The sequence below is a fragment of the Semicossyphus pulcher genome, unplaced genomic scaffold (genome assembly GCF_022749685.1).
Source record: "Semicossyphus pulcher isolate SPU_LCO1_2020_fin unplaced genomic scaffold, fSemPul1.0.p SCAF_16, whole genome shotgun sequence".
Classification (NCBI taxonomy): Eukaryota; Metazoa; Chordata; class Actinopteri; order Labriformes; family Labridae; genus Semicossyphus; species Semicossyphus pulcher.
The window spans coordinates 16,290,018-16,307,317 of NW_027211670.1; the positions used below are offsets into that span (position 1 = coordinate 16,290,018).

The following is a 17,300-nucleotide window of genomic DNA, read 5'->3' on the forward strand; positions in this document are numbered from 1 at the left end:
GGAGGGGCGTCCACCATACGCGTGTGCTTTTCTGTGTGTGCGGAATCAAACAGAAGAAGAGTCATTGTAGTGCTCAAACAGTGCCATTGTGGGTTTTTTTTTTTCTTGGGAAACCGTTGTTGCAGGGCCTCCTTTAATATGTGTGTGTGCGGTAGGGGGGTGGCAACATCATGGACACTCCTGGAGATGAAGCGCCCACCCTCCCGTCGCGATCCCACCACTGGGGCTGTTTATCCCGTTTAAGGCCCGCCCCTTCGCCGGGGGGACAGACAGCTCAAACGACGCTTGTCACAATCTTTCGTCGTCTTAAATGGCTGACAAACATCGGGCTTTTTGTAAGTGGTAGTGCTTCACAGAAGGTTCCACGTTGAAGAACCTTCATGTTTTTTTGCACTAAACCTACTAGAGAAGATCAGGGAGAACAGGAGTAACTGCTGAGCTGGGCGCGAGGGAAGACAGCGAGTAAGACTGACGCAAGATGGCAGTGTAGAAGATAACGTCTCAGGAAAACCGCTTCCCGCTGATGAAATAATAGAAAACAACCGCTTTGTGATCACTCGTGTTATTGTTACTGTATCAAGCGAGAGTCGGGTAGAAATGTTTAGCTTTCACAGGACGGCAAAAGAAGGGGACGTGGTTGGTGTAGAAAATGAACAGGGACTCCCAAAGACTCAGGAGAAGGCAGGGAGAGCTTCAAAATCACTTTTCAGACATCAAATAATTAATTGCCCCCCCTCCCCTCCTGTTTCTCTCCTGGTGTCTGTATGGAAGACACAGCTCCAGTCACTTAAGGAGGGTTAACACCCGTCTAAATTAAATATTAAAAGGTGTCTGTACCTGCTGCTATTGTTGCCCCTTGGAATAAGATATAACCTATTTTTGACAAGTTTTCATCCTCAGCCTTCTGCGGCGAGACGCTTGTCGAAAACCAAATCAGCGAACCGGGGGGGGGGGGTGGTACTTGGGCGTTGGGGAAGGGGGGGGGCATTGATGAATAATCTAGTTCATATTCCGACAACACCCGCCGCTCAGAGGGAGAGAAAGAAAGGGAAGAAGAGCGGGAGAGAGACGGGCAGGTGGAGAGAAAGAGAGAGATGGACAGAGGAGGTGGAGATAAAAGCAGGGGGGAAAGTGAGGGATGAGTAAAAAGGAGAAAAAGAGGGGAAAAAAGGGAGGAGTGGCAGATGATAGCCGACGTCTGCCAAGGTATCACATGACAGTGCTCCTGTTTAAATAATAAAACAGGACGGGGGCTCTAAACAAATCGTTATCTCCCCACCTCCATGCATCCTGCCTTCCCTCTGCCCCTCCCTCGCTTTACCCGCTTTTAAAAACTTGTTTTAATGCCATTTCTTAATGAACATAATAGCTCGGCGCTAATAATGAAAAGAAAATAAAAACATCTAAAAACGCGGAGGGGCCCCCGAGTTGTCGCCGGCGCTCAATTATTTCCTTGTCAAGTGGGTCTGTTTTTAATGAGGCCCTGTGGGACTGACGTCTGTCAGTCAGCCCTGACTTTTTGACACCATTACAACTTCAAATAGAAGCCGCCGCCACGCTGCCTTCCACCGCTCGCTCGCTAGCTACTGCTCCGCTCATCTGACAGGCTGGGAGGGAGGGAGGGAGGGGAGGATAGGGAGGAGGAGGAAAGGTGGCAGGAGAGGTAAAGAGAAGGGGGGTACAAGAGGGGGGAAAAGAAAGAGAGACAGAGAGAGAGAGGAAGAGAAGAGAGCACATCGGCACGTAGGTAGACACGCACACACTGAGCGCCGGGTGAAAAAACAATCACCGAGGGTCATTACCAGATGAGGTTTGTCAAACTGCCAGGGATCTCACCCCCCACCACCACACTTCCTTGTTCACTTCCTTCCTTCCTCTTCCTTCCTTTTTTCATTATTCCCTCACTTTAATGATAAGTCTTGGTGGGTCGGCCCCGCATGGGACGGTCAGAGGCGCGCTATTTTGTCGGCCATTAATTTGAGGCTTTGAAGCAGACTGCGGCGCTGCGGCTGGTGAGGGCCTGTGAAATGGTGGTGGTAGCAGGGGGTGTGTGTTGGGGGGTGGGGGGGTGGGGACACCGCGTCGACACCCCCGCATCATCCGAAAAATGGAGACCGTGGCCCTGAAACAGAATAGCAAATGTCCTCATCGGGAAACCACCACGCCGACCACGAGAGACACGAGCACGCTGCACCCCGCTGTGTGCGCGTTTGTGTCGCGCACAGCGGCTCCTTCATGTATCCCAACTTCTGAAAATCCTCCAAATATGCTCTTAAATTTAGATTTTTCCAAGCAACCCCCCCACCCCACCCCACCCTGAAGAATGGCTTTCCCCTGAAGAATTAAACAACAGCAAACTCACGTTTTTCAAACAGCTGCAAATGTATCACATCATCAGTCGGCGTACAGATAAACACAGAAAAACGAGGGCTGCAGCACGATCTTCAGAAGTTGACAAGAAAAATATAGAACAAAAAGTACAAGTTCTAAAACAAGTTAGATCCATTTATAAGAACAGAAGAAGAAAAAAAACATCTTTAAGACACTAAACTTGAAATCCTCTCGTTTCAGTTGGTCCTGGTGCGCAGCTTATCATTTCATCTAACCACCAAAATGTTGCTAATGTGAATTCTGAAAACGTCTTAAAATATACAGATCTAGCACAGAAGCTTTAATGTGGAACTCATTTATAAATAAATAGTAACAGAATCACTGGTATTGAAAGAAAAACACTATACATAATGTTTAAATGTTAGTACATACAGTATCATGTCTATAGCTATGAACAATGTTAAAAAGTCCATGGGAGGGAGACGTGTGAATCAGTTTGGGAGGTGCGAGGGCTACCAATGTGTGTACTGTATTAATGCATTGTATGATACAAGGCTGGGGTCAGATGCCTTTTCTAATAAAACATTTTAAAAGAGCAGATTTGTACTTTTTTTCAATCTCCAAACGACCTTAAACTGTTCATACTTTCCTCCTGAAATAAACAGTTTCCTCTAAATGAAACTTTTACCTTGATTGACTGAACTGACCTCAACCTTTCTACGTGCATCTTCTTCTCTTCAAGGCAGCGCCACTCGTCTATTTCGGGCTCTGCTGAGCTTTTTAAAGAAGGAGTGTGAACAGCATTTCTCATCTGAAGGCACTGTCCTCTCTGCCGTGCAGGGGGCTACTTAAAGAAGAAGAATCGTTTAGTTACAGATGCTCTTATATACTGCAGAATGTATGACTGTCACTCAAACATACATGTGCAAAACACTCCTCTCCGTCTCATGCATGCTCACGCAATCCTGTATAACACCTGACCCACCTCCATCACAAGAAAAACAAACAGTCTACGTATCTGGATCTGCTTTAAGTTGCAAAAAAATAGTCCCTCAGGCCTTCTTCACCTGGGGACAGGATGGGCTGCACAACCACACAGAGGACGACACCACGAGAACTATCATACAAACATTTGTTCTTGTACCTTGAGATGTAAGAGAAAGCCTGACAGAAAGAGGAAAGGAGAAAAAGGTAAAGAAAGAGAGAAAGAACGGTAGAGGAGAAAGAGATGGAGAAAAAAAAAAGCTCCCTGTCAGGCTTTGGAAACAGTGATTCATGGGGACCATTTGTTCTAATTACAGCAGAACAACGCTTTTGTCGCTATTAATCACGGGCGTGTGTGTTTGTATTTGTGTCAGGGGGGAGTGTGTGTGTGTGCTTGATATATGTGTGCAGAGGGGAGATCAGTGGCCTCGCAGATTGAAATAGATGGCCAGGATGATGGTGAGAAGGATGATGGCTCCGAGGATGAAGACCAGGATTCGATTCTGGATGATCCTGCAGAGAGAGAGAGAGAGAGAGAAAGAGAGAGAGAGATCAGGCGGGGTTCACAGAAGTCATATTGTGTCTGCGCAGAAAAGTAACACACGTAAAACAGTCACATGTTTATGTGCAAACTAAATGACCGGCCATCAAGTGGAGGCTTATCATGTTTAATAGCTACCATGAGGTCTGCGTACACGCTATTTACTGGCGTACGATCTCTGCCATGAGAGTGTATAAACACACACACACAGTTTTTGTACAAAGCCCCTGTCTTAAAATATTATTTCTGACATGCACACACACACGCGTAGCCTCGGCAAAAATGTCTTCCTGACGTGTGGACACAGAAAACAGAGCATAACACTTATAAACAAGCATGACATGCAAAAAATACGTACACACAGCCTCTAAAAGTTTATTTGCACAATAAAGTGGAAAAAGTGGCTCGGTAGTTTCCTGGAGGTAATAAAATCACTGAATTACAGATGGAATTTGCCATAAAACGACTCACTCTTTTGCACATTTAAATTCTCCCACTGTGACCTAAGTAAACTCGACAAGAGGGGGGCTTTGAAGCAAAAAAAAAACACACAGCTGGGAGAGAGAGGGAGAGAGAGAGAGGGAGTGGGTTGCTGGTGTGAGGAGGAGTTGCAGGCCACATCGAGAGTGCGAGGAACTAAATTTGTGTGTGTACCTAAAAAAAATCTCCAGAGTTTGTACTTCTACGCATGCACGGACACAAACACGCACACACAAACTCCGAACCCTCCGCTGCCCCTGACAAATGAGAGAATTATCACATTTGCTGACATGTGGAGGGGGGACGTCGAGGAGGGGAGGGGGCACTGTCCACTTCTCTAAGCAGGAGATGAATAGCCCATGCTGTGGCCATTTATCACTGGGGAGGTTGGGGGTGTTGGCTGGCTGCTCAGTCACCCTGCTACCCTCTAAAGCCGCAGTCTGAGCCCGACGCACCGGTCGAGCTCCAGTCCAGCAGCTCGGACCTGCAGCAGCCTCGACCTGCCACTTAAGCTGAAAACCCACAGCGATGGAAGAAAGGACGACAGAAATATAACACCACGCACTGTTGTTATGTATCACAGTGGTGCTTTTATGCTTACGTCTTTGTATTTCCTCTGTGGGCTTTTTTTTTGACAAGAAGTGGCTTTTTTGTCTACATTGCACAACTACTTTACACAAAGGACTCTACAGCCACATAAACACTCCAAAACACCATATTTATAAACACTACTGTATAGAAAGCTCCTACAACTTGTGATGTGTCTTTACCAGGGGCGTATACAGGGGGTGGCCTGGGCACATCGAACTCTGATTGGCCACCTCATACTCCCAAACTTTGATTGGCTATCTACCCAGTCAGAGGCGGGACTTATGTTCCAACCAACTTATTGTCGGTGTTACAAAAGGGTTCAAGTAGCTTTTGGACAATTAGGTGTAACATATTCAACAACAGTAAGTTCTGCTGATCTGTTTGGATAAGAGGCATTCCATGAGAGCTGATATAGAGTACAACATCACTGGGACTTTTCACTCTCGATATCACTCCACCTCTGCGAGCTGTTCTGAATACTGTGAGGGCCTGTGTCCACTAACAACGTTTCTTGCGCTGGCAGCGCCCACAACCTCAATTTCAGAGCGCTTCTCTCCGGTGCTTACTGTTGCTAGGTTACGAAAGTTGTCTGGCGGCACTTCCGCGTCCCGTTAAGTCTGTTTTGAATTGCTCTGTATGCTTAATATTTGCTTTTATTCGCTGAAATGTACAAAGAAAACATACAAACAATGGAAAGGAATTGTGTGCGGACGAATAAAACGATAAAACGAGAGGATTAGTTGACATCTGAAGTGAGAGAGAAGTGACATTGACGAGTGCAGTGGTGTTCCAAAAGTTCAACTGAGAGTGCTTTGAGTGCAGCGACAAAAAAACAGCTGATGTCGAGGGCATTTTTGCGCTGAGGACACTCAGCGCTAAAAACGCTGAACTGCTTTGGTTTTGTATAGAAAATAGGTGCTACCAGCGCAAAAAAACGCAGTTAGTGGACACAGGCCCTTAATTAACAATACAGCAGAACGTGTATGTCGATACTGAGTGCAGGAGAATGTTTGTGTTTCCAGTTTCAGTTAAGTTGTGGAACTAGTTATCAATTGTTATTTTTACTACTATTTGCTGCTTGTATAACTGTTTGTTTTTTGTTACTTATGGAGATACATCTTCTTTTTGAGTCCTTAAAGAACTAAGATTTGATTTGTATGGTCTCACTATGTTGTGTGTCATTTTTTAAATTAAAAATTAAAAAAACCTTAATACCTTAAAAAATACATTAATGTTAGCAGTAAAAGTATATATGATTAGTTGAGACAGAAATGGTAAATGGTAAATAAGACATATGTGTGTGTCGGCCCCCCCCGGTATAAGTCAGTGCCCATCTTGGGCCACCCCAGTCCAAAACCCTGGACACGCCCCTGGTCGTTTCCGGAACTTTCCAGTTGACATACTGTAATGCTCTTGCTGGGTAACACCAGAGAGCTCATTACAACTACTGCTTGTAAGTAGTGCTGCCTTATAAGAAGACAGTTTATCCTTGAATAAATGCATATATTATCATGACAGCGTCGTACTGTATGAAGTAAACAATGTCTTGCGCTGTACAAGTAACAGTAATGGTTTATTTTTGTATACTTTCATTACATTACGAGGCTTGAGCCTTTAGGATGAAACAGAAAAATAAACAAAATTGTAATAAAATTGCAGTGTAATAGTGACACGTCTATGTTGTGGTAGCAGTATTAGTGATGCTGTGATAGGCCAGCCTGATCCTTGTGTTTGGATGAGCAGCTGGGGAGAGGATCCCACTGAAACACTAATCAGAGCGTGCTTAGCAAGGCCACATCTCCCCCCATTAATTGACATTCATTATTTAGAATGATTATTTATCCCAGCCAAATACCCAGAGGAGGTGCTTGTGTGTGTGTGTGTGTGAGAGAGAGAGTGTTGGGAGAATCCGGATCGCCTTGTGTTGTTTGTTACTTTTGCAGTTGGGGGGAAAAGAGAGGGAGGGCGACTCGAGGCCTGGGGGTGGAAAATGAAGAGGAAGTTAGCTTTTAGCCTCATGGATGAGGAGCTGGGGAAGAAAAGAGAGAGGGGGCTTTAAAATCTGTTAAAAAATGCATTCATTACAAGGAGTCTGATTTGGTGGCAAACAACGCTGAAGAACTTCAAACACTTAAATGTTCAAAGCAGAGAGGAGTATGACAGAGCTGCGATTCAAGAACTACTTCTCAGGGGACGGATATTTTCTTTCTTTGACCCAAACTGATTCTCTGTGCACCAATCTAACAAAACACGCCTTGAAGTGTAATGTAAAGTAGCTGATCTTATTTGTGGCACTTAAAGGAAGCTTGATACAAATTTAGCACTGCCCAGAGAAAAACTTTCAGCAGCTGAGGCAGAAATAAAATTAAGGTTGAATTCAATCCTTTCACTTTTTTAGCTCCAGCGCGAGCAACAACATGTCGGGGCCAAACCAGAACTCGTAACCTCACACATCTCTTTTCTTGCGCTGCCAAAAATTCACTCGATCTTGTGAAGGTTGTGAATCAAGGGTCACCTTTGGCCCAACGACCTGCACACACACACACACACCGTTACGTTAAGATCGAGCCAGACAGACTGGGAGGAGTTACAGTCATAATTTACTTGTGTAGCGTTGAAATCCATCTGTAAAACAGTGTGTGTGACACTTTAAAAAGCCGATGAGTTTTCCTGTGACAGATGAGGACTGAGGATATTAATGTCATCACTCTCCTTTAAGCACCCGCAGAGGTGAAGAGGCTGGAAAGGCAGTACTAGTGTTACATTAAAGCCCGGCAGGAAATTACACTTTTCTTTTAGATTCACACAACGTGATACGAATATATACCGTAAAATCTGGAATATAAATCGCTCGAGAATATCAGACACAGAGGGTAAAAAAGTTTTCTAGCTATGCTAATGCTAATCCTGATGCTAGGTTTTACAGCGGCAACACCAGATCCTCAAACTGCTCCAGGTGATATTTGGCTATTATAAGCATTAAAGTGCAATAGTTATGCTATTAAAGAGCAGCTCCAGTCATGTTTTAAGACCGATAAAATGCTCTGCTTGAAATAATAAATTGTGTCTGATATGTTTTTTCTGCAAAATATGTTTAATTACCTTGTAAAAATTCTCCCAAGGCGTCTCCTCTTTCTCCCTGATTAAAAATCTGCATAGGCCCCGCCCACTATGCAAATTTCCAACCGCCCCCTCCGTCGCGAAAACAAAACACGTCTCTGCCGTCGTTTAGTAGCAACTTGTTGAAAGTTAGCTAGCTTAAAATGTAGTAATTAGTAGTAGCAACGTTAGCAGTCAGTTGTGAGTTAGCAAAAATGACGATGATGGTTACAGCTGGCTTGCGCATCGCCAAAGTGGTTGCCATAGGTTACACATAATGATACGCATAGTGTCACCCCGTCCATTAACGGGATTGGCTCCTTAGGTTTGTGACGTCTCAAACCTGCCAATCTGAAAACGTGTTGTTCAGCCTGTCCTTGGTACACTGCAGTTTAAAAGCAGACAGGCCCAGCCGTGGAGATGACTGCTGATGTTGTCCCTGATAGGTCTTGTAGCACATGAAGAACACCACATGGAGATGTTTACAAGGTTAAACACTTGATTCACTGGAGGGGGTCTTTAATAAAAACGTGTATAGAAGTTATTTCAACTCTATTTCAATGTATTTTTATTTAAAACACAAATTACAGCCTATCATCTGATTTCGCCGTGTCGAGTTTGCAATCCTGCTAGCTAGCGGTGCGGTAGTTGAGCTCAGCCTACGGTAAAGTTGGTTGTTGTGAGGGTGGCGGCTGCACTAGCGATCATGACTACGCATGTCGGTGACGAAGCTTTAGCTAGATTATCACACCATCGTCTACAGTAACACAATAAAATACATCTCTCTGCATTTTATACTAGTATATTGGTTGCGCCCGTATATGGGACGCAGCCCACTTTATAGATGAAAAAAAAAGTATTGAAAGTGCGTCTTCTACACCAAATTTTACGGTAGTTTGTGTAAAAGTTATTTCGCCCATTATTCATATAATCTTTTAGCTGGTGTCTCTAAAAATGGAAACAAATCCCAGGCGACAGATCATTCTCATAATCCTCTAATAAAGTGTAGATTAAATCTACAGATTTATACTCTCTATCCAGTGCACTCTTTTCTATGAGCTCAGCAGTCAAATCAGCTCTTAGAGACGGTTCAGTTTCCATTTGAATTCTTCAGGCAACACAAGCAGCTAAAGTAAAACTCGCACTACAAAAACACAAACCCCGCCAAAAAAGAAATAAATCCCCCAAAATTGGGAGGTATGAGAGTGAAGAACATGGTTTTCCTCTGCCGTACGGTTGATCCCGTCCTGACACGTGGCCAGACAGAACAGAACTTATCAAACCGGATCCATCCTCCAGCTTTGACACTTGACATAAGAGGTGAGGGGGGTGAGGTGTGTGTGTGAGAGACAGAAAGAGGAGGGGAAGATTTAGGGAATGTGTGAGTGGTGCACACAGGGCACGTACAAGAGTGCAGACGAATGCTGACCCACATACACACTCCTGCACTCAAACACACTCAGTCTGGGAAGGTTTGGTTTAACTCTGCGCCCCACTATGATGCTGTGATACCCAAGTCTCCCTCGCTGACGCCCCCTCTAAATCCGAAAAACAAACAAACACTCAAATGTAGTCGGACCAACTGTTTTTGTAATGGAGACGCCAGCCAATAACAGCGCGTATTACTGGCTGTTCTATTGGCTTACGCTGTTCCTTCATCGGGGACAGCCAGTCAGCTCGCGCCTTACTTACTTACGGAAATACACAGATATTCAGCAGTAATGTAAGACAGAGGGGAAGGACGGAAATGGACACACACACAAAAAAAAAAAGCAGCTGCGAGTGAAAAACAAAACCAAAACAGAGGCAGAGAAATGGAGAGAAACAGAGAGGAAGAGGAGAGAAAGAAAGAGAGAGAAAGGAAGGGAGAGAGAGAGAAGTCCGTTTACCCGGGGAGGCAGAGCTGGAGGAGAGGCTCCTCGGAGACAGATGAAAATAATGAGGACTTTTCTGTCAGGAAAGATTTACAAAATCGTACCAGTGTTATTAAAATTTAAAATCTCCCGTTTTTTTTCTTCTCTCTCTCCCTTCCCAGCCTCTTCCTCCCTCCCTCTTTTCCTTCCCCCTGTTTTTTTTTTCCCATCCTCTTCCAGCAGCACAGCCTTATTACCAGCTCTAATGAGCACCGGGATACACCTCAGCTGTGTGTGTGTGTGTGTGTGTGTGTGTTTCTGCATGTGTGTGTGTGTGTGCGCGTTGGGGTCCATGCAGGTCCCTCGTGCCAGCTCCATCAGCGCCCCAGATTCCCTAGTCCCTTCAGTGACACACACACACACAAGGGTGGGCACACAGATACACACACACACACACACACAGCTTTTGATGGCTGAAGGTGGCTGGACATGAACACACACACACATATAGACACACACTCTTCTCAGACAGACACATAACACCCCCCCCACCCCGACCCAAAACAAAAACAGTCTCAGTCAGACAGACATAAGCAGATAGGTACAACCCACCTTAAAACACACACACATGCGCGCACACACACATATAAACACACATTGTCTGAACTAGGAGCAAACTTAGCTGCAGAGTTGCATCTCTCAGGCCCTCCCCGATCCCTCCTCTTTCCACTAGTAGACCAATAAAATAAAAATCAATGGCTGTCTGAGCCATTCTGACTCTCCTCCCTCCAAACCCTGGGAATATACAGCACGGGAGAGGGGGAGGTGGGGGGGAGAGAGGGGAGAAAGGGAGGGAGGAGGGGGGGAAGGATCAATGTGTTCACAAATGGTTTGAGTGATGGACATGGAGGAGGAACGCTGTGAGGGGTAACTCCTAACTAATGCATCGACTTGTTATCACAAACTAATACAAATATATGTTTCATTGTAGGCGCACACACACACACACATTTCACACACAAAACAAAAGGAGCAGACGGGGTTTTTGCGATCGCTCCAGTTTGAGTGAACACAGGCGACTGAAAACGAGGCAGAGCGTTCCAGAACAATCCGACCGGGCTCGTGTCGCTCTGCAGAGATAATGACTTGACCTGTTTGTTGGAGGGATCTGATCCCGCCACGCATGTTCCGCCTATTGTCCCCAAGGGGGTGTTCAAGATAAGTGATGATTTCTGCAACACACACATGCTCACACAAACAGCTGCAGTGGGTCTTTAATTGAAATCTGTTAACTGTAATTATTCAAAAAAGGCCCCGACATCAGGAAGGTCCCCGAAGGACAACAATAGTTAAGAACACACAACACTCACACACACATTGTTGGGTAAACATAGTCTGTTTGTAAACATGTGCAATTATATCACATTATACAACAGTTAGTTGGGACAAAGTAATCTTATTGGATAAGAGGCATTCCATGAGTGCTGATATAGAGAATAACGTCACTGAGACCTCTCACTCTGTGTATCACTCCGCTTCAACCGGACCGTGTATGTCTACATTGATCAAGCTGGTACCTCTGAATCACACAGCAGACTCTTATTTCACTGGTTGATGATAGATTAAAACACAGATTAATGTACATGTGAAAAACAGCTGATCTGTGGTAACCTGTAGACACAAGCAATATCACACTCGAGGTTGTGCTGTTATACTGAATATCAGCACTGCGGTGTTGATAATCAGTATAACAGCATGACCTCAGGTGTGAAATTGCTTAAATATATATATACAAGTCCACTGATGCAAAATAGTATTATATTTATATTCACGTTTTCTAATTTGCAAAAACTTTAAAATAAAAAAAATCTCAACTTACGAGGGAGAAACAAAAAAGACTGGAAGCTTCTATCAATCCAAAAATATGATTGACAGACTGAAAGAACTACTGTAATTCTCTGTTATTGATGTCTTTATCGTGTAAAAAGGTTTGAAGTGTAAAAATACTGCAGTAAAACAGGCTTATATTTGAATTTATGAAAAAATTGAGGCTGCAACAACAAAATATTTTCATTATTGATACATCTGCTGATGTGTATTACAAGAGCAACACAAAAAATGCAGAAGATGGCATCAGTATTTCCTACAACTACAGCTGAGTTGTGTTGTTTTTGTCCGATGAACGGCCACAATCTAAAGATGTTAAGTACATTTTTTGTTTGGGAAAACACTACATTTGTTTTTGTCAGTTCTCTTACTGATTACAAGATTAATTTTGCAGCTTTTAGAACACTTTTAGTGTCACATTTACTACAACTACTAGGGAGGATGAAATGTCTTATTTTTATCCGATGAAATCTAAAGATGTTCAGTACAACAGAGAGAAAAGCAGCAAATTCTCATATTTGAAAATATGGGACAATTAAAGTTTGTACATTTCTGCTTAGGGAAATCTGTTATTTAAAATGTACTTTATGTCAGTTCTCTTATTGATAACAAGATCAACTTTGTAGCTTTTAGTACACACTTTTGAATATTGTTCTATTTAAGCCTTTCAATAATGTATGCAAATAAACCTTACACTTGTCTGGTAACAGGGGCTTTAAATCTGTTCTCCTTTTACTGTGATACGACTGAAATATAAAGTCCCGTACATTCTCACATATAAACGGCACAATTCTGTTGTTTTCACAATCCCCCAACAGAAAAATGAAACTTCTTCTTTGATATTTTTTTGTTGGGATTATCGATCCCTAAAAAGTCGCAGACCTTTGTTTGACCTTTATTGATAAAATTATTTTTTCACAACTGAGAAAAACTGACATGAAAGATGAACAGGGTTTTATTTTGAGGACGTGGTCTGAACAGGGTATTTCATGTCGGCCTTATTCTCTCTCTCTCTCTCGCTCCCACTTTACTCCCTCTCTTTCTACCAGCGTGATACAGGAGAACAGCACCGGGGCTCTACAGGTTCATCCATTTTTTATTTGGCGGCTAACAACCCCGGCCAGCAGCTGCAGCAGCCGAGACTGGGACCCAGATCTCTCTCCCTGAAAAGTGTTGCAAGGAGGGAGAGAGAGAGAGAGGGAGGGAGGGCTGAAGAAGACTCCAAGAAGGAGGAAGAGAGAGGGAGAAAGTAGGAGGAAAATACAGCGTGGGAGGAGAGAGTGTGTGAGACATAAAAAAATGGAGAGAGAGAGACGAGGAGATGGAGAGGGAAATGGAAAATAGGCAGAGTGGGTGAAGGAGGAAGAGGAGGAGAATACATTGCAACTGTGTCTGGAATTTTTACGAACTTTTTTTTTTGCCGGAAGCGATTTCCAGGTAGCTGCTGCAGCTTCTCCTCGCGCTGTTGTGATGTACAGGTGGCTTTCTGAGTCTGCCTGGTTAGCTGCCTGAGCCCTCCTCCGTCTACCCCATCCCTCTCTATCCTTCTTTGTGTTCTCTTTTTGCTCTGTTGCTCGGACGTTCGTACCCCTTATTCTGTTGAGTGATTTTACCTATTTTGACTCACCTTTTTCTACTTTTTATTTACAATATCCGGTTTCTAATGCTCTCACTATAGCAGGAGATTGTTTATAGTCTACGGGAGCGTCACAATAGTCCATATTTAGAGCTGTCAATGTAGCACAACGAACACAACCTTATTCAAGGCTTCTGTAATTACATTATGTCCCGTTTAGATGTAATACCTTAGGTTGTTATGCATAGGATCTTTCAATGGAAAAACATTTAATTATATCTAGTGGAGTTTATTTATGCTTAGAGTTAAACTTGTTGATCTTAACTGTGTTTAATAATTTAACAAGGAACAAATGGCCAATAATGCTGTATTGCTACAGGTATTCTGCATGTAAGGGATAATGTATCTTGAGCATTTATCTTTTCTCCTCCGCGATAACAACCTGCTCACTAAACACTACCCTGCCTATTACACAGCTATTTACTTACAAAATCAATTATTTGACACAAAATATTGATTTAGAAATAATGTTATTAATTTAAAAGTGATTATCTTTCCATTTCCCGTTTAAAAATTACACTCACAGTGAGAGCTGCCTCCATACCAACGGTTAACCCTCTAGCCTTCTTAAAAGCTAAGCTTAAGTATGACACGGGGAACAGGTCTGAAGAAATCAGAGTCTGTTGATATTTTCTTTACCATTCACAGTCTTCAAACACCACCGTTAACTGTACTGTGTTCTGTTTAATGTTTACTTCATGTGCCGTCTTAAAGCTCCTGTGAGGAACTTTCAGTTTGTGTTGATTTTGGCGCCCCCTGTGGACGAAGCTGTACCTCTTATCTCTTTGATGATTTTGTCCTGTACATGCTTAAGTGTTGTTTTAAACAAAAAAATTTCATCCTGCTTTCTTTAACAGTCACGTGTATCACTCACTTTAAATATGTTTGCCCTGGAAAATGTAAACAAAGGCAGCGTGCAATTAATTGCTTCGTCTGACACCTACCCCCCCGCCAGCAGTTTCAGGCATTAAAATAACTATATAGAAATAATCAATCTTGTCTCTGATGGTCTGGTTCGCTTTTGTAGCTCATATAGAGTCATCAGAATTAATTTCAGTCTGTTTCATCACCAGTGAAAAACTCCTCATAGGAGCTTTAAGTTTTGTAGTTCTCTCTGTCGCAGCCTTCAGTTTTTGCGTCTTTTAACCTTCCTTGCTTTCTCTCCGCTGTTTTGTCTCTGTATTTTTTCCCTCTGTAAACAGACTGACGTCAAACATACTGGACTTCTTTTGGCGGATTGTTATGATTACAGTTAGTCCTCCGGATTGTGTGATTAGAGCCGCATCCCTAGCAACAGTCTGTTCTTTATAGCAACAGTCTTTTATAGAGAAATAATAGACCTCGGGATGCCTTAAATAATATCAGAATCAAGTATTTAACACAGCCGTGTAATAATAGATAATATGTAGTTCCAACAATTGTTATGATATCTAAATAGATATTTAATCAACACACAAAAGGAGAAGGATTTGGTTACGTGAGTGAAACTTTTGTGGTGTGCATTTCTCTTTGAAACTCAGTTACGGTCACTGTCAAGGTTCCCTGGGATGGAAAGAAAAAACAGAAACATCACTTGTGTTGCTTTGTTGCCGCTTTGCTCACTTCTTAAAAGTGAAGAATCTAAAAGGATGAAATAAAAACATGACTGACACCCTTTGGATTCAACTCCAACTTTCTTTTGTATTACAAAAAACCTACGTGCAATATTCCTACACCCTGATATCATGACATTCCTCCCCATTCCTCCTTTCTCCTAAGATTTCCCAAAACACAGAATCCCCCTTGTACATACTCCGCGAGGGCCAGGGGCCAGCTGCAGATCCGATTACTGGCCCCGCTGAAAAAGGGCGTAACATTATCCATTAGAGCTGTAGGCCTCCAAAACGATCACGTCCATAAATTTTTATTGTTTGTTCAGGATTGAAATCTCATTAAAGCGCATAAATCATGTGTGCGCTACTTTTTTTTTTAGTTTTAAAGAAAGAAAAGGGAACGAGGAAGAGAAATGAAGAGTGGAGCCGGGATGCTCAGGGAGCACGAGACACCTGAGGCGATGGTTAAAGGCGTGTGCATGCTTTGTTGCCGGTATAATATAGTGACAGAGATAGGGAGGAAAGAGGCTGCTTAGGCTTCACACAGTGCTTCTTAATCTAATTACTGCACAGATTTTTCTTAACCCAACTTTTCAAAGTGTGTTTTTTATTGTTGGTACTTTAAGGAAAGATGTGTTTCTGTTAGGGTTCGTGTCAGGGAAGCAGAGAAGAATACAACCACAGCCTGACACCGAACACCAAATCTAGTGTTGTGAAATTTGACCTGACTTTTTAGACTTAGGAATGAAACACTTGGACTTGCAAAAAGTTGGATTTAAAGCTCTCGTTCCCGCAGCTTCATTCCGTGTGGTGCCTCAAACTCCAAACAAAACCATTCATCAGATCGATGCTTTAAACTCTCCGGGCCCTAAAACGACGTCTGTTTAGGAGTCAGCGACAAAGACGCGACGAGGATATTAGTGTTTATGTCTGAGTCCTTCTTATTAACTGGTGAGGAAGCTCCTCCGCGCGCTGTTTGTTTGCCATTTTAAACCGACTCTCCAAATATTTGCTTCAAGTCCCGTGTGGTTTTAAGGTTCTGCATCCTGTGTGTGTGTCTCCAGATACGGATGATGTTGCAACATTGCCCACCAGCATGCACACAAACACATCCACGCACAGAACATACAAGCACACACACACACACGCACACACACACCCACACAAGCTGACCCACTTCTTATACAAATGTACAAAGAGCTCGCTCTGGCCGAGTCACAAGCATGTGTTCGCCTGCAAACACTCCTATACATGTGAGTTAAAGTGTGTGATACTTTCCTTTATGCAAGAGCTACTTTCCATGTTAAAGTTTGTTCATGTTGGTCGGCTTTCTGGACAGAGTGCATCTCTGCTTTCCACAAGAGTCAGGTTAGCAGCCAACATAAAATCAAAGTGACTTTAAAAGACATAAATGCCTTTTAAGATGTTCTTTTTCATAGCGGTTCAGACTCTGACACACGTATAAAAAGTAGAGCGAGTTCACATGGAGCAACACGTTCTTTATAAACTAGATACAAACAGACTTGTGGGCTGAAGGAGCGTTACTTATACGGTATGTCATCAAACATTTCCAGCGATGTTCAAATGCATGTTTAATCAGCGTGATCAGCGGTGTGTGTGTGCTGCAGGTGTAGCCGCTAGTGGTAGGCAAACACTCCGCGGCACGTCCGCTCCATGAACTGTCCCTTTATGTAACCACAGCATTAACCAGCCCCGGGACGAGGTGCTGCTGTTAACAGGAATCAGTGTTGCCAACTGTTTTCCAATAAAACTAGCTAGCATTAGCTCCTAAAGTAGCATAATGGTGACATCATCGCATACTCATTTGCATTAGTGGTTGTGAGCACATGCTGCCCGCTGCCCCAGTGCTGCTGCGAGAGCAACTCGGAGCTGTTAGCAGGGGAGCTGGGAACTGCGATTACTCTGAGCAGCATACATAGGAATGAATTACAATATGAGAGATTTCACTGGTGTGAAAATGTCGCTAAATTTGTCGCTAGTCACTTTTAAGAAAATAAGTCACCACGAGGGTCTAAAAGCCGCTAAGAAAGTAGCAGAGAAGAAGAAGCAGGAGACGTGAGTTGTCGTGCTTGTTTACAGTTTACAGGCAGGTGACGAACAGACTCTGCAGCTCAGCGGTCAGTTCTCTGATGTGCTCTGATGAAGAGCTGCACTAATGTGACAGACAGACGGACTTTTCCTGTGGATAAGTCACTGAAAACAAGAAACTGGCGAGTTTTCGTTTTGCACCAAGCTACAAAAGAGTAGCAGCTTGACGTATGTTGCTCAATTTGCTTCACTATCGC

General features: G+C 43.4%; 1 protein-coding gene across 4 annotated transcripts in view; it reads right to left on the reverse strand.

Moving 5' to 3' along the window:
* Positions 1–2,338: 2,338 nt before the first annotated feature.
* vti1a (vesicle transport through interaction with t-SNAREs 1A) overlaps positions 2,339–17,300 on the reverse strand; it is a 138,406-nt gene continuing 123,444 nt past the window's right edge. For 2 of the 4 annotated variants that reach the window (XM_069664456.1, XM_069664455.1), the window contains one exon: positions 2,339–3,828. In XM_069664456.1, the coding sequence (XP_069520557.1) occupies positions 3,735–3,828 (94 nt within the window). In that variant the 3' untranslated portion in view covers positions 2,339–3,734. The remainder of the gene's footprint in view (positions 3,829–17,300) is intronic. The other 2 variants (XM_069664458.1, XM_069664457.1) reach the window with 1 other exon arrangement.